Source organism: Numida meleagris, chromosome 1 (assembly GCF_002078875.1).
Source record: "Numida meleagris isolate 19003 breed g44 Domestic line chromosome 1, NumMel1.0, whole genome shotgun sequence".
Classification (NCBI taxonomy): domain Eukaryota; kingdom Metazoa; phylum Chordata; class Aves; order Galliformes; family Numididae; genus Numida; species Numida meleagris.
Genome location: NC_034409.1, coordinates 143,064,390 through 143,092,091, shown reverse-complemented (window position 1 = coordinate 143,092,091; position 27,702 = coordinate 143,064,390). Strand labels below are relative to the sequence as shown.

Below are 27,702 nucleotides of genomic sequence, written 5' to 3'. Positions count from 1 at the left end.
CTGTCAGCGATGGGTGGTGTAATCTTCAGCTAGAGTTTCTCATTTGGTAACTGTTGTCACGTTGACAATAAACAGCAGTGACAGAGACCTTGGCTGCACCCTGTTTCAGCTGCATCCTCTCTCTTCTTCCTTGGCACCCAAAGGAAAGCATTTTGACACGGAGATGTTTGAAGGGAATCTTCATCTTGTGATCGCTGCTCAGATGCAGCGCAAACAGTGGAAGCACTTCATCGGAAAGAAAAGTCATAAATTATGTGCTACTCTAATTCCTGTTTGGAGAACAATGTTTTGGACCCAGTGGCAGTTTCTCCTGAGAAACAGATGAGTGTACTGCAAAACAGTGAAGGCTTCTGGGAAAAAAGCACTGAAAGCCATCGGCTTGCCACCTGCACAGAGAGAACCTGCTTGTCTCCTGCAGAAACTTGGAGGGGAAGGAAGAACCGATCACGAAGGTGATTCGTTCACCCACGTGGGTTTGCACATTTCCTGGCAGGTCTCATTATAGCCTGTTGGTACTTGTTGGACTGCTTTTACTTGTTCAGAGTTAGGGTGTGAAGAAAACTCAGTGAGGTACTTGCTTAAGTCAAATGGACATGACTTTCTTTTTGCATAGATCATTTTCCTTGACACCGGAAAGACTTTGTACACTTGTACACAATCACTTTGATGGAACTTAAAATATAACAAAGAGTTTGCCTTGGAATGGCATTTACATGCTTATAGTCATTATATTCTTCAAAACAGCGTTTGCTAACTCCTTCTTATTGTGTCAGTGGAGTGTGTCAGCTAGGATATGTGTAGGTTGCTCGGAAAGTAATGCCTCCTATTTCTTTCCATGGAAGCTACAGCAGATACAAAGAGCATAATAACACTGTTTGATAGAGCAAATTCTCAGCTACAAAACACTCTTTTTCAACACAGTCATTAGCTGTGCTGTTAAGAGCCTGCATGCCATGCACCAGTGGAAGTGACCCACTGTTGCCACTGCTGAAACCTACCATCTACTGCCTCACTGTGCTCACATCTTCTGGTTGGTCTCTGGAAACATTCACCAAGTGTCAACAAATGTCAGCGGGTGCCATTTTTTCCTGCATGGAGGAATTCAGTGACACCCCTTTGGTTCATACACCCTTCCATGTCATACACCATTCTGTCAGGCTGCCCAACTGCTGCCATCTGTCATACAGCAGCAACATACAATGGGATACTGGTGGTAATAACTTTCCATATAGTAACCTCAGTTTCTGTAGCTTGTAAGTCTCTCAAAATGCAGTCATCTGGGCTGAAACATATGAGTAGCTGACTCAGGATGTTTATTTACAGTTTTGGTGAAACACTTCTGCCATTTTCAACTGAGAGGTGAATACCTTGATTTTGTTTCTTAAGTATTTCTTAAAATTGCTTCAATAATAAACTTGATTTCTCATTGTTCACAGCTGAAATTTGAGATCCCCACAGCAGAAGGGTTGCTCTGATATCAGGAATTGGCCTTATGCTATTTTTGTGAAATTTCACACAAATTTAGTCATTTTGTAAAGTGTGAAAACTGGCTCTTTGTGCCTAGCAGAGGCTTTATAATGGTTTTCATCCAGATCAGGCAGGCTCTGTGTGCGCTGAGCTTACTTCAGTGCAGGGCTTCAAGGACTGAGTACAGCTGTCCCTACACTTGCTCCATCTGGGGTCAGGCACTAGGCAGGGGGAAGCAGCTCACTGTGGTTCTCAGTACTGCCCTTTGTTGCCCTCCTCATGCAGATGTCATAAAACGCATGTGCTTGGGAGATGGAAATAAACTTAGGGGAGACTGGCAGTGAAAAAAGGCAGAGGAAGGGAAGAGCTGAGGCATGGTGGCACTTTGTCACTATGAGAGTTGAGGAAAACGTGTTGGCAATGTGTTTTTCAGGTAGATACAGCATACATTTTCTTTTGCCTCAGTGCGTGCATGACACAGATGGCTTTCTGGAGAGGGGCTGACCTGTGGATGGGATGAGGCCTGCATCCAGAGGATGGTGGCTCAGCAAGTGAGACTGACAGGGGCCGGGTGGGAGGAGGTGGTCTCCTGCTCAGACCTTCATGGCTTCTCAGGAGGACAGTGAGTGAGTCCCTGAAACTGGTGTCCTCACTCTTAGCCCTTTAGTGGCTGTACTCCCAAAAATGAAGAGTAGTAGGAGTCCTACGGGAAGCACCTGTATGTTCCTAGTGGACACAACTGCAAAGGGAAAGGAGGACCAAGATCTACAGTCAAAAGCTGCAAGCACTTCTAACAAGAAGTTCTAACCATATTTGGACTTGGTTTGTTCTGAGTAGACTGGGAGTAATGCAATCTAATCTCACAAGGAGACTGAGAAACTCATCAATAATTTTAATGGAACCATTCATTATTTGATTCTATGGGATGAATCCTGTGGATAGGCCCAAAAGGAAATGAATATGTTGCATTCAGGATGGGAGAGATGAATATGCGTTAGAGTACTACTATCCATTGACTGTCAGAGTTACAAGAAGTACTGTTTGACTGTCTATTCACTGCCTGGGAAAGAAAGTTGAGTAAAAAAATAAGTACATGTGATCATGTAATAGAGGTTGGGATCAACACATCTACTCATGACACTGATGAAGTAAGATGCCATGGTCCTCAGTGTATGGTAAAAATGTAGTTGCAGTATAACAGCTGCGAGGGAGTCTGCTGCGTGTATGAAAGCCATGGATATATGCCTTTGAAAATCTAGAGGCAATATTTTAACATGAGATTAACCAAGGATTTTATTTAGTTGTCAGCCAATCTGTTTTAAGAAAAAGAGTAATTATCTGCTCCTTCAACAGAGCACCGAGAAGGTATAAGCACTCTCAAGACCACAATCTCATGTTCTAGTACTTAGATGAATGTAACATTCAAATAAGGTAATAAGACATCCTAATGTGTCTTATCTTTTCTCATAACCATGATTTAGCTCCTAATTCTGTAAGCTACTATTTGAGATAAATGTAATCACTTTCTACTTCTTGCTATTTTTTGTTACTTCTGGAAGTTTCCTAATACAGAGTGGAGGGAACAAGGAACTCTTCAACAACAAAAGGTGGGGTTTTTCTTCAGTTACTGAGACGTTGGAAGTTCTTTCTTGTCTCTTGCTTGAGTTTCCTACGCTCGTCTGGATTGTTGATTCTCTGGGTAACTTGCACTAATAAGTCTCAGATCCCACTGCTTCTGGAGAATAGATCTTATTACCCTTCCTGCTAGTAGTTCTGTTTTCCCTGTTCCCTAAACAGGGAAATCTGAGGTGTGCTGAACTTGAAGAAAAGCTAGAAACTGAAATGGATCCCTGATGTTAAGAAAGCCAGTTCCCAGAAAAGAAGTGTGGACTGGTATGGAAGTAGCTAGGAAAGGTGCCTGCTTACCTTCCGCTTTTCAGGTCAACTACACTTGGTGGAAGTTGTTCTGTCCTGCAGTGGTACAGTGTCTGTTAATCTCATTTGATTATTTGCTGCTTCTCATGTGGTAATGGGTAGTATGGAGGATTTTATTTGTGACTCTTTTACAGAAACGCACGTATATTTCCTTCTCATTTTTAGGAGCTTTTTTCTTTAATATTTGCTTTTTAATATAAAAACATGGCTTTTCTAAAACACCAAGACATTCCAATATGTTTTCAGCAGCTTTCCAATGAACTAGAAACTTGTGTCAGGTTCCAGCTTTGCTGGTACATCCCGGGAGCGAAACCTATGATTTATTAATAACACAGCTGTGGTTCCTGCACTGTCATTAAGGGCTGGTAAACACTCTTCCTTCTGCAGAGGGAAAAGATAGTGTACTTTTCACCTCTGCAATTATGTAATGTGTCCTAGGCTATTTGTATATTTAACTAGGATGTTGCTTTTTCCTTTTGTTTGTAGGATGATCAACTAAGAAAGTGTGAAATCCACAAAAGAAGAGAGGCTTTGTGTGTTATTTGTGTCTTGATGGTGCCTAGCAAACAGGAGCTGGATGTGGAGCCTGCTATCAAGTGCACATGCACTTGGGAAGCTGTGGAAACTGCTGACATGGGGTGACAAAGCTGGGGAAAAAGCTAGTCAGTGTAAGGAGCAGCAGAGGGACTCACCATCAGGAGATCTCTTTTAAGAAAGGGAGAAAAGAAGATCCAGGGAACTATTGGCTGTTGAGCCTCATGTTTGCGTGTGGGAAGATCATAGAAGAGATCCTCATAGAAGCTATGTTAAGGCATATGCGAGAGAGACGAGAAAGTGATCAGAGACAGCCACTAAGGGCAAATTGTGCCTGGCCAGTCTGATGGCCTTCTGTGATGAAGTGAAGGCATTGGTGGAAAAAGGGAGGGCAACTGTTGTCATCTACTTGGACTTCTACAAGGCCTTTGATATGGTCCCACGTCACATTCTCATCTCTAAATCAGAAAGATGTGGAGTTGAAAGGTGGTCTATTGAGTGCATAAGGAATTGGCTGGATGGTCACAGCCAAAAGGTTGTACTTAATGACTCTATGTCCAGGTAAAAATTGGTAATGAGTGGTGTCCTCCAGGAGTCCGTGCTGGTACTAATACTCTTCAACATCTTTATCAATGACCTGGATTGTGGAATTGAATGCGCCCTCAACAAGTTTGCTGATTACACCAAAATTAGTGGTGCAATTGTTACAATAGAAGGAAGGGAAGCCATCTACAGAGGCATGGACAGGCTTGAAAAGTGGGCCCAGATGAACCTAATGAGATTCAACAAGGCCACGTGCAAGATGTTGCACTTGTGTCAGGGCGATCCCAGGTACATGTACAGACTGGGAGAAGAACTTGAGAGTAGCCCTGCAAATAAGGACTTAGGGGTTCTGGTGCACATAAGCCTGCCGTGTATGCTTGAAGCTTGGAAGGCCAGCTGTATCCTAGGCTGCATCAAAAGAGGGGTGGCCAGCAGGGAGAGGGAGGTGGTGGTTCCCCTCTACTGTGCCATGATGTGGCCTAGTCCGGAGTACTGCATCCAGGCCAGGCCTGGGGCCCCCAGCACAAAAAGATGTGGAACTGTTGGTTGGAGCGAGTCAAGAAGAGGGCTGCTAAGATGATCGGAGGCCTGAGCGCCTCTCTTGTGAGGAGAAGTTGAGGAAGCTGGGCATGTTCAGCCTGGAGAAGGCCCCAGGGAGACCTCATTGTGAACTTCCAGTACTCGAATGGAGCTTATAATCAGGAGGGAGACTGACTTTTTACAGGGCCAGGACAGGGGGATATGGTTTTAAACTAAAAGAGGAGAGATTTAGGTTAGACATTGGAAGAAATTATTTTTACTGAGAGGGTGTGAGGTGCTGGCATAGGCTGCCCGGAGAAGCTGTGGGTGCCCCATCCCTGTAGGCAACTCATGGCCAGGTTGGATGGGGCCCTGGGCAGTCTGATCTAGTGAGTGGCAGCTCTGCCCACAGCAGGGCATTGGAACTAGATAGTCTTTTAGGTCCCTTCCAACCCAATCCATTCTATAATTCTATGATGTGATTCTAGTGATCAGTGATCAGTGGCCAAGCAGTGGTTACCAGCCTAGTCCTTCACTCTGCTGGGCCTGGTGGAGTTACCTGGTTTGAGAAATGGGTGCTGAGACCTTTGTGGGCAAGACTATGGCTGGCTCCAAAGACATTTTGTTCATCCTTCTCTGTATCATGGCAGCAGAGTACCTTGGTACCTAGGGCACTTGCCAAATCACACTGATAGCCTTTTCTGTGATTCACTGCGACTATTTAAGTGTCACCTCAGGTTTCCTTTGGACAGGTGACTAGCTGACTGCCACTGGGGTGCTTGGTTTTACAGCGCTCTCTCCCCATTTTGTTGCAATCTGGTCACAGATAGCTCCACATTGCCAAGGTGCCTCTCCTCCTCCGTTATGGCCCTATATAATTGATTTTATGACTTCTTCTGAGGCATGTTAAGATTCCGACTGTCCTGTTGAGGGAACTGTTGCTGAGGCAAAGTCCTATCCTCACTACCAATGTCTCACTCTTTCTTTTCTATCCTGATAATGGCAGAAGGTGTGCTGTATCAACACTGAGGACATTTTAGCTTTCCTTCACAGCTGTTGAGAGAAAAATAAGGTGTCTCAGGGCACTGACTGTCAGTACTGCAGTTACTTTTGCCTACATTTTCACTGCCAAGCGGTGTTTCCACCCACAGGTAAAGCACAACTTGGAGTTTAAACTCACTCTTGTTCATATGAGCAAGCTTGTATTAAAACCATACATCTGCTTGAAGGCTGTTAGAGGAGTTGTAAATGAGGTGAGGAAGGAGGCCTGTCAGGGATCGGCACCATGCTTTGCTTGTTCTCTTGTTTGGTCACAGCTTGTTTTGTGCTATTCTTCTCTCTGCCACTGTTGCCTTTTCTTTTGTCAGCTGATCTGCAGTCACGCAAGTTGTCTTTCTTTACTGTCTTTACTTCTGCAGTAGCCATTTTTGTCTGCTCTTGAGACAGTGAGAAAAGTAGAAAAAAAATTCTTCTTACTGAGATTTTCGGCTTTTATCTTCTTTTTTCAGTCCAATCAAGTTAAACTCAGTAGCGAAGTATGTTGTTTACCAGCAAAACATCCGTGTTGCCCTGAGTAACCATGCAGTCCCACCCAGGATTTACACAGTTCTTTTCTGTCTTAAAAACAGTTGATCTTTGTAATGAGCACTGGAGCTGCCCAGTCATCAGTTTAGTGCGTGTGGCACTCTCAGCTCAGCAGATACCGGGCCTCTGTAAAGGCCTTGGGCGTATTTTCTGTAATGCATGCAGAAATCTGCAGACCCTTTGACTTGACAGAATGAGTGGCATTGGAGCACCTAAGGCACTGCTCTGTATTCCTGCAGCGCTCCTGAGTCCCTCAGCAGCCTGCATCACGCCTAAAAGCCCCACACAATGCACCTTCGCATCCAGTGGAGAGCCTCACCGCTAAAGTAACAGAAGTAACAAGTTTGGGAAATTTAACTAAACAAAGTTACCCTTCCCTCTGCTTCCTTTGTGTTAGTTCCATAGGAGTTTTCCCTCTACTCCACCTTGGCTGCCTTATATTTGTTAGAAACTGCCTACATGCATTGGAGTGAAGATGTATTTCAAGGGTTGTCCACAGTTGTTTGTGATATATTCATCAGTGCTTGTAGCCAAGCATAAAGCTGAAGTAAAAATAATTGGTTTACATTTTCAGTGCAGTGTGAAAGGGGGAAAAAAAAAAGGCTATGTAATTGGAGAGGAAACTTTATTTCCTGATTATTCTCAGTTCACGTTTGAGTCAGTAAACATAGAAATAAAATAAATTGGTATTAGTGTAAACTATTATTTCTTTGAATTTTGTCTTATTTGTTAATCTCAAGGATGTTTGTCAAATGACTTGCAATTTCATACGCATCTGAGCAATTTAATATTGAGTACGCTTCCCCTGATATTGCAAGGCAAATTATTAAACCATTCTCTGTAGCGATCCTTCTCCACGTTTGTTTGAAAGAGCATCTTGAGAGACTCAGAGCTCTTTGTGCATTGCAAATGTGCTCTCCAGTAGAACATTTTGTCTTTTTCCATTTAAATAAATATCTCCTATTAAGCCTTTAGTGTTAAGACTCACATCATTTAGATGTCCCATCTTTCTGTAAGACTTCCATTTTTCTTCAATATTTTTCCTTTTTTTTTTTTAATGCCAGTTATAGGCATAAAGTAACATTACAGGTAGCTTCTGTCTTCTAAATTTATGAATAAAATGGTAATTTCTATTCTACCAGTTTCTAGTTTCTTACAGATAATTGAAATAATTAGAAGAGTAGCTAATGGGTTTTCTCAGCTTGTTGGAAACCAAATCAAGCTAAAGTCACCTGAGAATATTTTTGCATTTGTTTTTCTTTCCTGCTTTAAAGCAGGAAGGTGAATTTGCTTCTACTTTTTTCTTAAAACAGAAATGTGTAGGTGCATATAAATATGTATGCACACTCACTAACTTTGGTGGGTGGACTTGCGAGGTAGCTTTAGAAATAAGGAATTAATTTCTCTACAAAATTTTGAGGTTTTTTTCTTTTTTTTTTTTTTTGGAAGAACATATCCAACAGCTGAAATATTTCAAGTGTAATATAGGAGATGTTCTTGGCTTTTTGAAATACATTTTGTTCTTGTCCTAAGGTGTATTGGCAACAAGTGAATTTTCAGGTCTTTGAACTCTCCATTAAAAGCTTAATATTTCTGTTACTAATACTGTTTGGCCTTTTTATTTATTTTTTTCTTTCTCTCAAATAGTTCAGTTATGTCTCATTTTCAAGATACAAGATCTAACACTGATCTTCATTTTTTTTTTTTATAAAATTAGATGCAGTTCTACTTAGGCTATAGGAATCCTGTTTTCATATGCATGCCTATTTGCAAGTCAACATACTCTTTATATGAAATTATGCAAAATTCAAAAACCCTTTGAAGCTTTTTTATATACATTACGGAAGAAATAAAATAATAAGATATATTTGTAAAAATCAATGACTAGTCTCTCTCAAGGCTTAACTAAATCCTGTAAGTCCTTGCATGTATGCTTAATTCTACAGGCGTGTATAGTCTTATAGATGGTGTGAGATGCTAAGTATCCATAGCAGATAAAAAGGAAAGACTTCACTGAGGTTTCTTCTTTTTTACTTTCTCAGAGAACTTAGGAAGCAGATAGACCTGTATAGGAGAATTGAATTTCAACATTGGGATGCAAGATAGAAAATACTTTTTATCCCAGTCCTAACTGAAATCTAGTATTTTGCCTTGATTTTGAGTGTTGAATTGGCTGTTGGTATTTCAGCTGTCATGTACAAAAATAAATAGGGGGAAATAAGTAAATGCAAGTCTTGTAGAACAAGGGGAATCATCCTTCTCTGCATACCTCAATGAATGTACAGTTACTCCTTTCTTTTTTGTGTTTTTCCTTTTTGGTATTTTTGCATTTAAAAAATTACATTTGAACTGGACGTTTTGGAGTGAAGAGGACAGGAGCACAAGCTTAAGTGTCTCGAAGTTCTTGCCTTTCTATTGACTATGTCTGTCTTTTGGCCCTGTGGAGCCCAAGCTTGTGGGAATTGACAGTTTTGTTATGTGTGCAATAGTGAAATTGTTAAGTTAATTGGGAGAGATCACACTCATTCCCAACCAGAATTTGCTAAGGGGCTGCTGAGGAAGAATCTCAAAGGGGAAGAAACTACTGTCATCAGAAACTCTTTCAGAGGAGTATTTATGGCTTCGGTACCTCCACAACTGCTGACATTGCTGTCTCTGTGGCTATTCTTGCTGTGTGCTGCCACTGTCCCAGACAGGGGCTGGTGATACTCTTACTCAGCCAAGCTCTGAACAGCATGTAATATCTTCAGGTATCTAATATCAATATGGAGCAGGTGATATCTGGCTGACTACCGTGCCCACAGTTTCAAATGCATATGGTTTATTACAATGTGATCTGATCTTTACAGCATGTGCAAAGTTTGCTGAAGCTTTATGATACAGAAGTACAAATATATATATATATTTTCAGTTGGAGAGGTAATTGTAGCATTGGGTGTTTCATTGATGATTGGTGGGGTTTTTAGGTGTTTTTCTGACTCCAGAATGCTGGGCTCTCTGGGTGTTGGGCTGGAGACTAGAAAATCTTTTTGCCTTTGTAGAACCAGTTGCTCAAATGTCTTCTAAAACCATTCATGTCTTTAAAGTCATAAATGTTGTTTTTTTTTTCTTAAAGATACATATTAATCCTGAGAGATCATACAGTTTTGTCTGTGTCTGTTAGTTACAGCTTGTTTTCTTAAGGTAGAAGATTTTGCATAACTACGCTATCCATACTTTTCTCAGTACCAACCTTGCACCATAATAATTTCAAGCGCCTCAGACAATTTCAGACAATTTTGCTAAAAGTAGACATCTCAAAGACATATGACTTGATAATAAAAAATTCTTGCTATTTATGCAAAAAGTAAGTGCTGAGTAGAAGAGAAGGGTCCAAGTTTCTGCCCAGTTAAGGAAAAGGCTGCAGCCTGAACTGAGCCACTCCTGAGTGTGGTCTGCCAACCACATGCGCATTTTGGCTGGCTGTTGAGGACACGCACAGCTCAAGCAAGTTATATTTATTATGTGACTTGTTTGCTGGTCTATAGTTAGGAGAGGTGGGAGGGTGCTCTGGGAAGGAGGAAGAGAGAGAGAGAGACGTGGGGTACAGAAGGAATCTGGGAGCTTAGGGAGTGATGGAAGGTACAAGCATGACTGGGCCAACCTCAGGGAAAGGGGATAGGATCGACGGACAGACTTCAGAAATGAAACAGTCCTCTCTGTTCCTGCTCTTCATCAGGTGGCCTGTCTTCTGGATGTAACATGATGTCTCAGTTAGACATTACATTGTGGTGTGAGGTGAGGGAGGCTTGCTTGTTTGTTCCCACTAATAGTGCCAATAAATTGTTTTCGCTGACTTTGTATGCAAAATCACTCAGGCAGTAGACTCAAGTGAATCTCATGAGGCTCAAAAAAACCAAGTGCAAGGTCTTGCACCTCGGTTGCAGCAGCCCTCACTGCCAGTACATGCTGAGGGATATAAGACTGGAGCACAGCCCTGCCTAAAAGGACTTGGGGGTGCTGGTGAATGGCAAGCTGTGGATGAGCCAGCAATGTGCCCCCTCAGCCCAGAAAGCCAACCGTATGCTGGGGCAATATGAGGCAGGGCAAAGGAGGTGATCCTTTGTCCAGATGTGTCCAGATGTGGAGTCCTCAGTACAGGTGAGACATAGACCTGTAAGAGCACGTGCAGAGGAGGGCCACAAAAATGATCAGAGGGATGGAACACCTCTCCTACGAAGACAGGCTGAGAGAGCTGGGGCTGTTCAGCCTGGAGAAGAGGAGGTTCTGGGGAGACCTGAGAGCAGCCTTTCCAGCAGGGTCTGTGGACAAAGGAAAATGGTTTCAAACTAAAAAAGGAGAGATTTAGACTGGATATAAGGAAGAAGTTTTTTTTACAGTGAGGGTGATGAGGAACTGGAAGAGGTTCCCCAGAGAGGTGGTGGATGCCCCATCCATGGAGACATTTAAGGTCAGGCTAGATGGGGCTCTGAGCAACCCAGTCTAACTGTAGGTGTCCCTGTTCATTGCAGGGGGGTTGGTCTAGGTGGTCCAATTACTACTGGACCTTTATGATAAGCATACTAAGAATAAGTACTGCTGATTCCTGCCTTAAAAGCAGCTTTCGGTACATGAGCAAAATTCTTGCGGATGAATTAGTTGATTCTCAGCTTAAAAAGATAAAATAAACATTATTTTTTTGTTGTTTGTTTTTTTTTAATAAAAAAAATTCAGACATTTTTATGAGAATTAAAGGTAATTTTAGTAAGTAAAAACTAACTCATTATTATGCATGGGTGATTCGCAGCCTGGGCCTGGATTAATTATTGTTGTTGTTCCTATTAGAACAATAGTAAAAAACTGAAGAAAGCTGTGGATTCATAAAACATTCAATAAAGTGATGTGTCTGTACAACTTGCAGGCAGAAAATGGGTTCTTGGTATTTTAATATGTACAGTTAAGGGATTTTAATTCTCACTCCTTTATTCTCACTCACTTATAATTCCTATTTTTTTAATATATCATAGAATCATAGAATGGTTTGAGTTGGAAGGGACCTTTAAGATCATCTAGTTCCAACCCCCCTGCTATAGGCATGGACACCTCGTTCTAGACCAGGTTGCTCAAAGCCCCATCCAGCCTGGCCTTGAGTGCTTCCAGCGAAGGGGCATCCACAGCCTCGCTGGGTAACCTGTTCCAGTGTCTCACCACCCTCACCATAAATAACTTCTTCCCGATATCTAGTCCAAGTCTACCCTCTTCCAGTTTAAAACCATTTCCCCTTGTCCTGTCACTACATGCCTTTATAAAAAGTCCCTTCCCAGCTTTCCTGTAGGCGCCCTTCAGGTAATGGAAGGCTGCTATAAGGTCTCCTCGGAATCTTCTTTTCTCCAGGCTGAACAGCCCCAGCTCTCTCAGCCTGTCCTCAGAGGGGAGGTGCTCCAGCCTGTTGATCATCTTTGTGGACCCACTCTGACAGCTAAACATTCCAGTCTTTGAGCTGTTTTGTGCCACTACTTTTAGGCAAGCTACCTATTGCTCTTAGTAGGGAAGTGTATTGATATCAGAAGTCAGTGGTGTGACACAGGTCACAAAGGGACATGGTTTTGATGCCAAGCTAGTCAGCAGCTCGCAAGACCATTGCCCACATGGAAACAGGGCTGCTCATTGCAGCACCTGGGCCATGGGCACTGGGTATCATTTGAGTTCTCAGTTCATTGCACGCATTCCTTCTGCCTCCCACCTCCTGCTGGAATGAAACCTGTGGCACACCCCAGGTGCAAGTCACAGCATGTCCTCGATCTGGATAATCAGCAGTAGAAAAACGGTGTTTCTGCTAAAACTTTCCATTACCTGTCTGAAATATGGCCCTATGCTTTAGGCTAGGCCAGCTGTGGAGAGCAAAGTAAAAGAGATGAGAGGTCAGGGGTAGGTACTAGGCTTTCAGGGCGAGGAGTACTGGGAACTTCATCCGGTCTCCACTCATTGTTACTCTCAATTACAGATAAGGAGACAGCTCACTGAGAGTGAGTTTTTGTAAAGAAACCACATGGAAAGTGAACAACTGCTCACGATGTGTGTTTTGATAACCTTCGTTTCATAGGTGAAAGGAGTTTCTAGGGGCTAAGTTTCAAGCCAATCTGTCTGCACCCTCTGTGTCAGGACTCTGACTCACATGTGGGTGTAGGTTAGAAGTTGTATGAAGCAATTATTTTCCACGCTGCCTGCCTTGTCCTTTGAACAGAGGTTGTGCTGCTGTGCACCACCAAGTCTGGAGCGGCTCCTGTGCTACTGTGGTTTTAAGAGCTGTGATGAACCAAGCCTCTCTCCAGAGGCTTGATACCAATGCATCCCAAAGCGAAAGCAATGAATTTTGCCTCTGTATTTGTTTTGAGGTAGCCTGCTACTGTAGTAATATTTTTCTTTGAGAATCCAAATGGGCCTCTATTGTAGACCCAACATGTTGAATACTTTAGCACTCTCTGCTGTTCGGTTGATGTGTTGCTATCAATTCAGTTGGACTTTGGTTTTGCCTTTTCAGTAAATAAAAAACCCAGGGTCACATCTGAATGAGATGATGTCACAAGTTTGAATTTTTATTCTTTAATTGATCAATCGTTGGGAATCAGCTGAGTTCTGCTGTTGCCATCAGCAGTTCATATGGACACGGACCATTTCTCAGCAAAGAAATGAAAAGTCGCTTATAGGCATTTTTCCCCAACCACTGAAGGTCCAGCAAATGAAAGTTGGTCTCAGAATTCATTTGGTTTGGGTTGCTAGGACTGGATTCATCTGCACGCTATTTTCAGTGCTCATTCAGTTGTGGTTTATTTTGGGTCATTTCACTTTAACAAGGCTTGATCTGTTTACAGTGCTTTCTATAGCAGCCTGACAGGGCCACATAACTCTTTTATAGTACGTTCATTGCTAACGAAGAGCTCAAAAAAAAACCAACAGAAAAACACTAACTAGTAAATGAGGCACAAACGTGGATAACTTCAGAGAATAGAGCACATTTTTATGTGTTTGGATTATTTTGGAAAGTTTTCTGAAATAACCAGTCCTTTGTGCACTGTGAGCTGCTTTGCTGAACTGGAATTGCTGGTGTAAGCTAGCTATGTGCTTCTGCAAGCAATGGCAGAGGGCTGGCTGTAGGCTCTCTTCAGAACTGAGGTACTTCAGAAGCCACTCTAGTTGAGAGTTAATTCTGCTCCTTAATTGAGGATCACTTTCATTTGCATAGGTAGGTATTTCCGTCAGAGTTACTTGATTTTGTTTTGCTGTTTTCATTTTCAGATTTGCTATATGAACCATTTACATACAAATTAGATTAAAGTTAAATAGGTCTCCTTTAAAAATGTCTTGATCAGGAAATCCTCATCCGCCAGCAGAAAAGCAGATGCTCATTGCCCATGTTAAACATGTTCCTATTTAACATGAGAAAGGTGATGGCCTTATTAGTCCATGAATGGAAGCGCTTTTTTCTGTGTCCAAGTCAAATTGTGACTATTCCATTTCTGCTTCAGCCTGCGGACAAAGTAACTGTCTTTTTGCGTGCTTGATTAAGAGCAACAATTAGTGACCTGCAGAAATACTGAAAATGGCTTCACCTACCCCAGCACGTTAAAATAACGCCAAGAGATGTTCCTTGGCACTGGGGCTTGGCTGTCTGCATTCTGCAGTTGTAGCTTTCTTGAACTCTTAATACTGATGTTCTGGGACATCCAAAGCTTACTGGTGGTTTTGTAGGAAAGTATGCGTGCATACACAGTGTCAGAGTATGTGTGTACTGTGTAATGTTCTCTCGCAGGGATCTCAATGTTCTCGTGGCTATAGGAGGATATTCCTTTTGGCTAAGAATTATAAAACGTTCATACCAGAGAACGGAAAGTTTAAGGAGCACTTTTGAAAAAAGATCTCCATTTGGAAACTTGTCATCAACAAGTTGAGCGTGTCAGATCCAGTTTGACTAATACTCTGGGTTGTCTGCTCACAGCTCTTAAAACTTCTTTGTGACTGTTTATGAGCAGTGCCATCAAGGAGCCTCTGATCTTAGCACGTCCAGTCTCGCTGGTGCACTCCACGGTTTCCTTTTCTGGGGAAAATATATCAGTTTGTTAAGCTGCTCCACCTACGTTTTGGCCCGCATGTGGTCAGTAGAGGTGTGCTCCATGTCCATCTTCTCTAACACAAGCCATCTCTAAGGTTGCCCTCTGTACTTCTGTTGTCTGTACTACCTCATAACTATCTAAAGCTCCTGGCTCCAGAAGTGCCAACTTCTGGTCTTTTATACTTGGCTGGAAATAGTTCAAAGTTGTACTGGAAGTAATAAAAACAGGAGGCTAGAAGGCATGGAACTGTAATAAGCATGAACGTGCAGGAAAACACAAGCAGAGAGTTGTCACACAGTTGTTTATTTATATAATGTGCTTAAAAGCTGTATTTCTCTTAAGGAATATTTAAATTTGTTATTCATGATGTAGCTTATGAAAACACCTATGGTAACGTGTTACTCTAGCCAAGATCCAAGAGAGGCAAATCAGGCAGCCTGGACAGTACTCAGACTGTTAATTGTATAGCAGTGATTTGTACATAACAATGAAAGTGCCATCAACTATTTTCAAAGCCTTTCTCCTTGTTCATGGCTAATAGCCTTAACAGTCAGTCAGATGTGATGGGCTGAGGTGGAACTCAAGGCCATCAGCTCCTCCCAGCCCACTACACCATTCCCAGGAAACACCCTGCATTTCATTAGTTCTTGCTTAACTTATGGTGTAATATTTTGCCCCAAGGTGTTAAGCTATCATCAAAAGCAATAGACCAATTAGTGCGACTTCTTTTTCCAGGGTCGTTGTACGAGGGAGAACTGCAAGTACCTTCACCCACCAACGCATTTAAAAACTCAACTGGAAATCAATGGCAGGAACAACTTAATCCAACAAAAAACTGCAGCAGCTATGCTTGCACAGCAAATGCAGTTCATGTTTCCAGGAACACCACTACAGCCAGTGGTAAGTATATTTCTCTGATGGTGTTGCTGGTAAGTACATTGAGGTAGAAAACTATATTGACCTGCAAAAGGTTTCTAAAGTAGTATCAATAAAAATAAACCTCATCTGTTGACTTAGGGAACTACTGAGGTGCTAGAAATACCTTCTTTTATATTTGCATTTTAAAAGATGAGGGAGTGTTGCTGGAGATTTGATATTTCTTTTTTTATCCCAGACTCACTTGCTTTTTTTTTCCTCTCTTCTTTTTTTTTTTTTTTTCTTCATTCAGTTATTATTAAGTTTTGCCTAGATTCGCAAGGGTTTTACCCGTGATACTTCTGGAGGCAAAAAGCTGTATAAGAATTTCTTAGCAAGTTATTTGAGTAGGACTACAAAGTTTCCTCTCAGGAGTCTGTGAGTTTGAGCGGCTTCAAACAATATTTAATCCTGGGAAAAAAGAAGAATGATGTTATTCTGGGTAGTGATTTCTTTCTCTCTTGAAATCTGAAGTGTCTCAGAATAACACAGGCAGAGAGTTGCTGATGTGTCCACTTGCAAACTCAGCATTTTATCTTAAGGTAACACACTTCAAATCCAGAAGGTGACATAAAACTAGAGTCTTGCAGGCATGAGCAGTGTCTTTGGGATATATACCAGTATGATCAATTGCTCTGGGCTGCCTTTGCAGTTCAGCTCCTTGTTGTACCAGACTTGCAAAGCATGACTAGACAAGTGATTTGAACAAGACACATGGTGGCTAGTGATATTTTCTCAGTTCAAACACCTGTGTAAGGCACTGGAGTGAGATTAATTCCTCTAACTTGAGGCATCTGGAGCGCTGGCATCAACTTCCGCACTGGGCTTCCTAGGTCCATTTATAGTTTATTAAAAAGAATAGGCACTTCTAATTACCATTTACTTGGCTTGTTTCAGAAATTGGTATTCACATTATATGGTTCAGTTTCTTTTAATTGCTGTTGTCTTTCCATGGACTGTCAAAGGAGATAAATATAAGCATTTCAGATGAAGAATCTGTATTTGGCCACATAGCTCACTCCAGATTAATTTTCCTAAAGTGATTTTACACTTGAAGTATCTGCTGTAAGGTGGGAGACATGAGCAAAAATGGGGAGTCAGGAGTCCCTGAGTCTCAGTACATGTTTATCAGCTCTCAGTATGCGTGTAAGATGTATCTTGGTACTTCGTCATAATGTGTTTTGCTATTTCCTGATTTTATACTGCTTAAGTTTTTACCATTTTTTTTCATGAAATGATAAAATGATTCCATTTCCTGGTATTATAATGGAAAATTGAAGTGGCAAAATCATACTTTTTTCTACTCACTCATTTCATCACTTGAACTTTACATTTTCATTGACATTGTACCTTCAATACCGGTGGCTGTGATAAAAGTGGGGAGTTTTATTTTTCAGTCTCGCATAAATTGCCAAATGAACATGACTCAGCCTTGACCAAATGGATAAAAAGTAGAAGAAAACTCCATACAAGTCATTTGACATGTAGATTTACTCTTAAAATTGTATCTGATACAAAGATGGTATTTATATTTAACATAACACACGTTGTCCCAAAAATGGTTGAAATGTTTTTTCATATAAATCTTCATTATTATGCTGTAAAGAATTTTGTTCACACTTGGCATGTAGACAGTGGTATTTGGTATTGAGCAGTTTTGGTCCGAAAAAAAAGAACACTATTCACTTCTAACTCTATAGGGCAAATACGAGGGCAGCTCTAAAAGTAATGCCTCCTATTTTATTATGTTGGCCCAAGATTTCAGAGGCAGATGGTGGTGGTGGTGGTATGGCAGTAGAGTTTAAACCTACCCACCAGTATCCTGTCAGAATGGTGTCTGACATGGAAGTGCATATGAAGCAAAGGGGTGTCACTGAATTCCTCCATGTGGAAAAAAATGACACTCATTGACATCTGTTGACACTTGGTGGATGTTTCCAGAGACCAAGCAGTGGATGTGGGTGCAGTGAGGTGGTGGGTGGTACATTGGGTCACCTCCGCTGGTGCAGATTTTGATAAGCATGACGTGCAGGCTCTTCTTCATTGCTGGCAAAAATGCACAGCTAGTGGTAGTGACTGTGTTGAAGAAGAGTGTTTTGTAGCTGAGAATTTGCTCTATCAAACAGTGTTATTACGCTCTTTGTATCTGCTGTAGTTTCCATGGAAAGAAATAGGAGGCATTACAGTTGGAGCAACCTACGTGGTTGCCATTTCCATACAGTTGGTTATCGTGGCTAATGTGCTGCCTTAAGCATCTAATTGGTACTAACTCAAACTTGTGTATAATTTAGTAATTGGTTCCAAACACCTAAAAAAGAAGAGGAAGAAAAGGGGGAGGGGAACAAACAAAACACCCACCCGAAATAAACATAGCTTCTGCGGTTTCTCTTATTTACTTTCTACATAATGTTTCTTGCTAGCTTCTCTTCTCCAGTGCAGGCCATGGAAGTCACCTCAGTGAGAAAGACTTTCCTTTTTCCTTAACCATTTTTAAATCTCAGTAAGTCTTTTTCTGGTGTTCTGTTATTGCAGCGTTCATTTCTAGCTGCTGGCTTGTTCAGGAACTTGGTTTGTGACAAAGCTAATCTCAGAATTGTCCTATTTCATCTGAGTTTTTCACTTATAGTCATAATTATTTATAACTGTAGCTTCACTCTGGAGTAATCATCAGCTCTGCAGAACTAAATCACTTTCCAGTTCCAGTTATGACCGTGGTCTGACCATGGCTATGTTCTGCTTCCATCCCCACTGGAGCTAGTAATAACAACCCCACTATTCTACTGTGGTAGGGCTGGATTTTAGCATCACACAAGTGCTCTTTCTTCTGGTCGTGACTTCACTGACTTTTCCTAGGAGGGTATGAAACAGATTTTTAAAACCGTATCATTTCTTCCAATCAGCCTTTTTTGTAAGATGAACTCAAGCTAAGCCTGAGTAATCCTTTTCTAAATATTATGTCCGTCTGAGATTATAATATTTATTCTGCTTGCCACTGGTGACAGCTGGGTACACAAACATTCTCAAAGGTGAGGCTTTCCGATGGGTGAGCTATAGCAATGTATAATTGCAGGAGGTGGCAAAATGCAGCATGCAAACATATGGAAGTTACATGCCAAAGAGCTCATTATTTATAGTCTTATTAGAAATATGGCTTTAATATAGTTAATAATGCTTCACCTGTGAAATTTGGTACTTTGAAAAATAGCCTGTTTTCCCAAGGAATGCAGGTATTGAGAAAAAGCAATAAAGTCTATGTTATTTCTACTTTTAGATGTGTAAATAAGCCTGCAGTGTAAGCTGGACCTCCACAGAGATTCAGGTTCGCAGTAGGACTCCCTTTGCATTGGCAGCCTCTTTTGCAATAGCAGAGCTACAAAGTGTGTGGTTCCTAGTATGCAGCTGGCATGTGTTACATGATTAAAAGAAGAGAATATGGTCTGTATTTTGCCAGCTGCTTGAAATTTTTTGATTAAGAAAATGAACTGGCATCAGGGCGAACATGCAAAAGGCATCTAATAAGCACTTGATTAAGATTTTTTTCATCTTGGTCTGTTTTCATTTTGCAGCCCACATTTCCAGTGGGTCCCACAATAGGAACGAACACGGCTATTAGCTTTGCTCCTTACCTAACGCCAGTAACACCAGGAGTTGGCTTAGTCCCGACTGAGATCCTGCCCACGCCACCCGTCATTGTTCCTGGAAGCCCACCGGTTTCAGTCCCTGGTTCTACTGCTACTCAGAAACTCCTCAGGACTGATAAACTGGAGGTACTGTAGACACAACCGTGACTAGAAATGCAATTCTCTGATAGGCTGTAGGAAAACTCCTGGAGGAAAAACTCCGTTATTTTAGAAACTGTGCATAAAATATAGTTGCTAAAAGTACAGACGTCATAACTAGACAGAATTCCCACACTTGCAGCCAACGGTAATTAAACACTTATTTTAAAGGTAGTTTACTCAAGTTTAATACGTAGAAATCAGCGTGAAGTTTGATCTTTCTTCGTCTCTTCAAATGTACCTCAGGTTTACATGCCTGTAAAGGAATGCTTTGGTGAAATATCTAACAAGCACATTTATATTGCAGTATTAATTCTGTCCAGCAGTATTAATTCTCTCCTGATTTTAAGTAATAAGTATTAGGGTATTAAGTATTTTACAGCCCTTCATCCTTGTGCTACCCGTGAAGGAATTGCATGTCACATACCCCAGAGCTGACTGGGCAGGAAAGCCCCCAGTTACGTGCAGAGCCTCCATGGAGTTGGTGGATCCCCACATGGCCGAGCTCAGTGGAATCTATGGTCCAAGCACACGAGAAGGCCAAATGCTGCTTACAGAAATGAATGCCCTTTCCCAAAAGCCCAGTATCTAGAGCACAGTGCTCCTTAAAAAAGTCGGCTTCTTGATTCTATCCATTTTTAAAAATTGTTTTTTGGAGGCTCTCCATTTTGCTTTAATACAATTCTTTATATCTTCCCTGAGTACCAACAAGAGGAACACTTTCCCTACCAGTGAAGTTGCAAGAACATAAAGTACAGTTGAAAGGGACCGAGCATTGTGAGTCTCAACTAGTTTTGTAGGGGCAGTTACTTCAGTAAGAATCCTTCCCAGGTGTTTTCTAGGTATGAAAAGGGAAGGTCATTTTGGAATGTTCCTGTTTCATGTCCATTTAGCCACCATACCATAGAGCTACCTGAGGAATGGTAAAACAGATGCATTTTCCCTCTCCCAGAACAAGATAGCGAGTTCATCGAGTTGGATTCGCTGAGCTAACTGGGGGAGGGGGAAGGTCCATCTTGGGAGGCGTGGGCTCTCCCTTCCGTTTCGGGTTGCAACCGATGTTGTTTTGCACGTAGGTGTGCAGGGAGTTCCAGAGGGGAAACTGTGCGCGTGGAGAGACTGATTGCCGCTTTGCACATCCGGCAGACAGCACAATGATTGACACAAACGACAACACCGTAACCGTGTGTATGGATTACATAAAAGGTCGTTGCATGAGGGAGAAATGCAAGTATTTTCACCCTCCTGCACATTTGCAGGCCAAAATCAAAGCGGCGCAACATCAAGCTAACCAGGCTGCAGTGGCAGCCCAGGCAGCTGCGGCAGCTGCGACTGTGATGGTAAGTGCTGGCATATATGGCTGCTTTTCTTGACAGAAGCTCTTTGATGCCTATTTTGCTTCAATATAATGCTGTTTGCTTATACTTTATTTTCCCTTTTGCTTTTTTTTTTTTTTTTTTTTTTTTTTTTTTTTTTTTTTTTTTTTTTTTGGTAAAAGATAAGAATTTATAAAATTACTACTATTGCTTGATGGGAGGAAGCACTCTTTTTCTTTATTCCCTTATTTTAATGCTGTATTTCTATCCAAGACAGTGAAGCAAATGACACTCTATACCACTTCTGTTTTCTGCCTTGATTATGTGTTAAATTTGCCCCTAGTATTTCCAAACAGAAATAAAACTGTTCCGTGTCCCCTGGAAAATAGAGGTCGATACGCTGGTTTAGCTCTCTGACAACAGATAGGCATGTGGAAATTTGGAAGAAAAGGAAGAAAAGCAAAGAGATGGTTTTTGCTTCAGTTTGGTATTAGAAGAGAAAGGTGTTAAGATTCAGTTCGCCCCACTTTAGATACCCTTCAGTTAAATGCCTGAGCCTAACCCAGCCACCTTGGTTTCACCCTATGAGCAGTGGAGAAAACCCAGCACGTTCATCTATACTGTTTATCTGATCCACCACCATTGGTGCCTGTCTGAGGGTGAGGAAGAATTATCCTCTGGAGATAGATGGCTTTCCTCACAGCCTAAGAAATGCTGAGTATATCTCCTTGAACTCTGGCTAAGGCAAATGAGTCTCACGCTAAGAGGCCTTTCTTACCTCTCCTACTGACAGGGCAAGTTCCTTGAGTCTCTATGCTATCGTTTTTTCGTTTAGCACAACAGGGTTTAAAAGTAGTAAACTAAAATGGGAATAATTAAGAAAAAACAGAGTAAATGTAGTCAGAATTTCTGTTTTCAGAAATTTGAAAGCTGTTCAAACAAGGCAGCCCATCCATTTACCAGTATTGGTTATCTCTTATGGTTGCTACCAGGAAAGTTGTTAAATTTAACTGAAGTGGTATTGATAAAATTAAAGAAATCAAGCATGCAGGATTTGACTTGGGAGACAAAACTGCTGGCAGAAAATCAAAGAATCATTGTCCTTGTTGTTGGCACTGGACTAGTAATTAAGCAGATGCAGTTTGTGGACTTGTGGGCAGTGCATACAATAGTTATAGACAATATAGTTATTCTCTGAGCAAGGAGCCTACCAGAACCACAATACAGTACAGTACATAACTACCCCAGGCTATTGTATTTAGCAAATTAGCAAAGGCCAGACTTTCTGAGGAACAAAGGGTAAGTTATGCAAGTAAATAAACCTATAAACAGAAGAAAAATTTTAATTCTTTTTTTTTTGCGCTTCTGCAATGATTGGGTATATATCCTGTGATTTTAAATAAACCATGTTAGCCTTAAAGCAAGATGAAGAATCTTTGGAAACACAGAATTAAAATTCTGATGTCACAAGGGAGGAAGTCTGGGGCCTATAATTCAAGGTAACTTTTTACAGAAAAATATACAAAGTATTTTCATTTAATACATAGACTATCAAACAAAAGAGATTATTTTCAATCCAACTATGTTTTATTTATGTAGATCTGAAAGAATAAGATAAAGTGAATGAAAAATCACCAGAATGAGAACAACAAAAAAGTGGTAGAAAAGATGCACACCTGCAAGCTACCCAAGAATGAACAAGAACGTGCAGTTGGATCTAGAGAGCAAAAGTGAAGCAGAAATACAAACACTTACCTGTAGGGCTCACTTAGAGGTTGTTGCCAAGTTGAATTGTAAGAGGTCTTCCTGAGGGAAATGTCTGCATTGCTTTGGCCCAGAGGGTTTTTTTGTAGGCAAGCACTGTGGACTTTATTAGAGCATTGTAGTTAGAACTTGTAAGGCCACTGAATGTCAGTGAAGACTGCAGTCTGGGACCAGAAAATACCCTGCCTGTATTTTCATACACTAAAAATCAGGAATATTTTCTCAGGTGTCTTAGGTGACCTCATACTTTGAAGTAAAAACAAAAAGACGAAAACACTGTGAAAAAGGCTACAAACCATGTATAGCTTCAATCCGAAGTACATTAGAAGACAGTCATCTGTCGTTGTACTCAGGGAGCTCCAAATATTCATGTACGACATCAGAAAATGTAGAAAATCACAGAAGAATGTACAGCAGCCTAAACTAAAATGTGAATTGATAGTTGAGATTGGAAGGGACCTCTGGAGATTGTCTAGTCTACCTCCCTGCTCTGGTTGGATGAGCTCGAGCAGACAGCCCAGGACTGTGCCTGGTTGGCTTTTGAATGTCTCCAAGAATGGAGACTCCATAAGTTCTCGGAAACAGATCAATTTAATTCCTGTGGGTTAAACTTTGTGTGGAAGGCAAGAGGAAGGCCAGCAAAAACTTCCAGGTAGGGAGGTAAGGGTCAGAAGAGCATAGAGAAGAGGTGGAGAAGGGCAGTCAATACAGAGATAACGAGATAACAAGTGAGATCAGATAATACAGATAATATCTGTATTTGGATTATAGAGGTAATTAACTGAAATGCTTTACTCTTATTGATGTTGGTTTGAATTTATGGGCTTCATCTTCACATAATGCTGAATTCAGTTGTAATACTTAACCTACATGTAGACTTCCATCAGTGGTGGATGCAGAGAGTCTGAGGTTCTGTAAGTTTAGGCAGGGTACCACACATCAGCCACCCAGCACCCTACGTGGGTACAAGAAGGCTATCCACATCCTCACACTGCACCAGGTGTTTCTTGTTATAGCTGAGTCTTGACCCAGACAGATGAGCAGATCCTGTACATCAGGGAAAATAATCCAGAAATGTGCTGCAGGATAGATAGGGAGGGTGCTGGGAAGCCTCACGCAATGTAGCTGCAACAGAGGTGGGAGCGAGGACAGCAAAGGCTATCCTGCAGAATACCCTGTTGGCATTAGCTAATACTATAAGTGATTTGTAGGCATTTTATGCCTCGTCCTCTTTTTTAGACTTTTGTTCCCTATTTCCACATACTGATGTCAAGAGAGACATAATCTGCATATCCTGAAAAAAGGTTAAATATGAGCGTATGCTTTGCAAAAAAGGGGAAAATTCTGATTTACAAGTAAATCATCCTTGCCGTCTAAAGGTTTGTAAGAATAATTTACAGCACAAAATTTGAAAGAAATATATGATTTTTTTAAAAGAATATCACCATATCAACCATAGGTTTGATCTTGCAGTGAAAATATACAAAAATATGTATGTCTATGTACTGTGCCTACATATTTTCTTTAAATTTTTTAATAATGCTAAACCGGTATTAGAAGTCATATTTCAGTGTTTAATACTGCTAGGAGCAGTATTTTTACTCCCTGCTCCCGAAGCTGGTACTCTAAGTTGTAGTGAAATTTAGAAAGTGTGTTTTAAATTCTGAAAGGCTGGGTTTTTTTTTCCTCTCAATGTAATGTGGTAAGTCGCAAGGAAAAAAAAAAAACTACAAAAATGACCCACCTTTAGGGAAAACTATAAGGAATTAATGATAAGTTAGTGTAATGGGACGTATTATTTACTCTGCATTGGAAAAGGAGAACCTCTCTCATTTGGAACCCCAGACCCGTTGGATTACGCACTTTTGTTGCCTAAGCCCCTCTCCCTGCAAGCACAAATACGGGGAACGTTTGTGATGCATTACAATTTTCACTAGTGCTTTTTATTTGGACGTGCGGCGTCCCAAATTTAATTTTACACGTGGAAATTTGGTTTGGCTAACTTATCAGAAATTCTTGTAGGAGTATCCTTAAAACTTTTCCGCATCTCTGTGAAGTGTTTATAAAATGCTTAATAGTGTCTGCAAGCTGCTGTTTTACTCAACTTTCCTGAATTTCAAACATCTATATTTTACTCTCTTATATGCTTTTAACTAAGGTATAGTAGATGCATTTTTGCTTCAGTACTAATTCGAAATGTAATATTCATTTCTTTAGAAGACATTTTTGTTGTTGTGCATGCCTAGTGTTTTGTATGTTGTATATTGCATTCAGAATATTTTTTTCCTTCTCACCTATCCACAATGCAATGCCGTTCCCATGATGCACCTCTGCTTGCTGTTTACCTGTATGTTAATTCGCTTGAATCCCATTGGCCCACTGCCATCATGTGCTCGCTGCCTGTTATTAAAAGACTCAGTCGACTGCCAAAGCAATGAAGCGACCTCTCGAAGCAACTGTAGACCTGGTACTTTGACCTTTCACCTTTTGCTTTGCATGTAGCTTTTCGGAGAAGCAACTAATGAAATTTGTATTGCTTTCTTTTAAACATCAACCGGAAATGATTTCACATACTCTTAATTTACCGGAAACTCAGTACCGTATTTATCCATCTCATTCTCATACGTAATAAACGCAGACAATTTAGTTTGGTTCCTAACACGGTTTCATTTTTAAATACCTTCTCATAAAAAGTCGAATTGAGATAAAACTGCTTTTGTAATTGAAAACGCTTAACATAATCCATTAATCTGTGTAATAATAGGAAACAGTACTTAAATTTTAAAAAAAAAGAACATACTTGGCAATGAAACACAAGTGGTTTTTTCTCCCTATGATATTTGAAAACCTCTTTAAAGGAAATGCCATTTTCGTTGCTTTAAAGGCCTTTCTTTTCAGTAGTTGTGCTGCTACAGTTTTAGGTTAATAGTACCATGCTTTTGCTATCAGTAACAAAATTTCACTCATTTTACATTGCTGTGCTTTGAGTTAATATGCATGGCGAGGCATCTTTAGCCGCTTTAAAAATAATAAATTTCTGTATTTTTTGTATGTGTAGCAGACAACGCCTTAAAAATTGCTCCGTTTTAACTAACTTTCTTATTCACAGGCCTTTCCTCCTGGTGTTCTTCACCCTTTACCAAAGAGACAAGCACTTGAAAAAAGCAATGGTGCCAGTGCCGTTTTCAATCCCAGTGTCTTGCACTATCAACAGGCTCTTGCCAATGCTCAGTTGCAGCAACATGCAGCGTTCATCCCGACAGGTATGTTGCACCCGCACCGAACCCACCTTGCACTAGGTAGCCTCTGCATCAAGCAGTTGTGCTCACTGAAGGGTTACGCTCCCTGCCCTGCTTGAGATGAGGCCTGCACGGATACTTCCATGCTGATTTAATTCCTCCTGCAAAGTGTGAGGGGTCAGGCTGAAATTTCAACACGCCATTAGAGCGCTTGTCATCTTCATAGCCTCCATTATCACCCACAGTTTGCCCTTTTTTCCTACATTGAATTGGCTGTATTTTGACTTCACCTGCTAGAGCTTTCCTAGGGAATGAGAAGGGGAAACACTGCTAGGAAAAGTCTGGGAAAAGCGTATGGCTTTGGAGGTGCCTTGGGTGTCCCTTCATGGCCTCTCTGTTGCTGCTCTGCAGCAGTGCACCAACTCAAGCCTTCTGCTCGGAAGCATCCCCAAAGCAAATTGCTCCCCACCGTGGCACTAAAGGGGCTTAGAGGCATCAGATTTGTTTTTGTGGCTTTCCTTTTGGCGCACAACCAGTGCTTTTCCTAGCATTTGCAGCTCGGAGCTGGGGCTGAGCCATCAGGTGAGCCAAAGGTGAGAGGATGCGCTCTGTGTGTCTGCACAGAGGTTTGGGAGATCCCGTCATCCAGAGGGCTACTACAGCTCAAGCTGCGCCGCAGTGCTGGTGTTGGGGCTCCTTTCTAACACCATGAAAGAAGGAGCACACAGTATTTGCACAGACAGTAACACCAGGATCCTTCAAATTACATCGGTCACTCTCACTCCAAACTTTCTGCAGGTGAACTTCCCCTCTAAGGAGTGAAGTGTTTTGGTCTGTGACTGACAAGTGGCATGTTCTGGTATCAGAACATTATCAAGCATGAACATGCAGAATCCTTTAAAATTACTTGTTTGCAAACACGCTTGACATTTCAGCTATGTTATTTTAGTTTATAGAAATAATGCTGGTTATAACGGGGGATGAGACACAACATGCAAGGATTGCCCGATCTATCAGCATCCCCATATGTCTTTAAAGATGAAAATAAACACAGATGGCATTGACTTCATGTGATTTTGCTATAAGGCCTGAGTAACAACCTTGGAGCCTGCCCCTATGTTGATAATAGCAAGTTATAGAATGCTGTATTTTTAGTACATTCTTGCACTAGAATATCTGTGGCAGAAAACACACCAACATTTATGGGAGTGTATGAAAAAAACGGTGAGACTGCCTATATGGATGTGAATGGAAGACCGCCCTGTGCTTACCAATGTATGGAAATCTCCGTACAAATTTATTGTGCATCATAACCCTAACAATTTGAACTATGATTTGCATTATTCCTTCTCTTAAGCACTCCCTTCCAGGGCTTATCACTGCTGTAAGCAACTGCCATAGACTTTAAATTAACTCTGGAAAATAGAGTAGTTTAAACCTTTTTCAGTGAAATAGCATTTGGAATTTTCCAGACTTTTGGAGTGCTCACACTTCTTGAAGTTGTTCATTCTTTGTGCCATTTATTGTCCATCCCTCTTTCCAAGTGATGGTTATCGTTACAGTTTTATCTTACAAATTCCAGATGATAGAGAGGGTGTCTCTCAGAACTAAGTCCTAAAAGCCAGATTGTTGGCAAGTCCAAAGCAAGTGCACAAAAATGAAGAGAGAGGGGGATAACACAGGTGAATGCCCATGGTGGAAGACCTTTCTCAAGGTGCCGAACCTCCTGCTCTTGTGAATGCCATTGGCACCTAAAAAGGATGTTAGAGAGATGAATGGGATACAGAAGAAGGCTAGAAAGGGAGAACCCGCTCGATATGAGTGGATGTAACCTGAGTTTTGTCAAAGATGGTTCCTCTGATAGTCCCATGTTTCCTGGAAAGTCCCAGAGAAGGTTGGATCCGGTAGGTGTGAGGCCTGTCATGTCACCCAGCCCGGAGGAGCAATGCATGACATTATCTATGGGATTTAAAATGATGATGTGATATTTTTCTGAACTGGTATAATTTTGAAATGT

General features: G+C 41.2%; 1 protein-coding gene across 7 annotated transcripts in view; it reads left to right on the top strand.

Annotated features, from left to right (window-relative positions):
• The window catches only part of MBNL2 (muscleblind like splicing regulator 2), a 107,118-nt gene that overhangs the window by 59,363 nt on the left and 20,053 nt on the right, over positions 1–27,702 (top strand). For 4 of the 7 annotated variants that reach the window (XM_021416460.1, XM_021416409.1, XM_021416417.1 and 1 more), the window contains 5 exons: positions 15,408–15,572; positions 19,154–19,354; positions 20,443–20,706; positions 24,860–24,913; positions 25,556–25,709. In XM_021416460.1, coding sequence (XP_021272135.1) covers positions 15,519–15,572; positions 19,154–19,354; positions 20,443–20,706; positions 24,860–24,913; positions 25,556–25,709 — 727 coding nt within the window. In that variant the 5' untranslated portion in view covers positions 15,408–15,518. The remainder of the gene's footprint in view (positions 1–15,407; positions 15,573–19,153; positions 19,355–20,442; positions 20,707–24,859; positions 24,914–25,555; positions 25,710–27,702) is intronic. The other 3 variants (XM_021416435.1, XM_021416444.1, XM_021416451.1) reach the window with 1 other exon arrangement.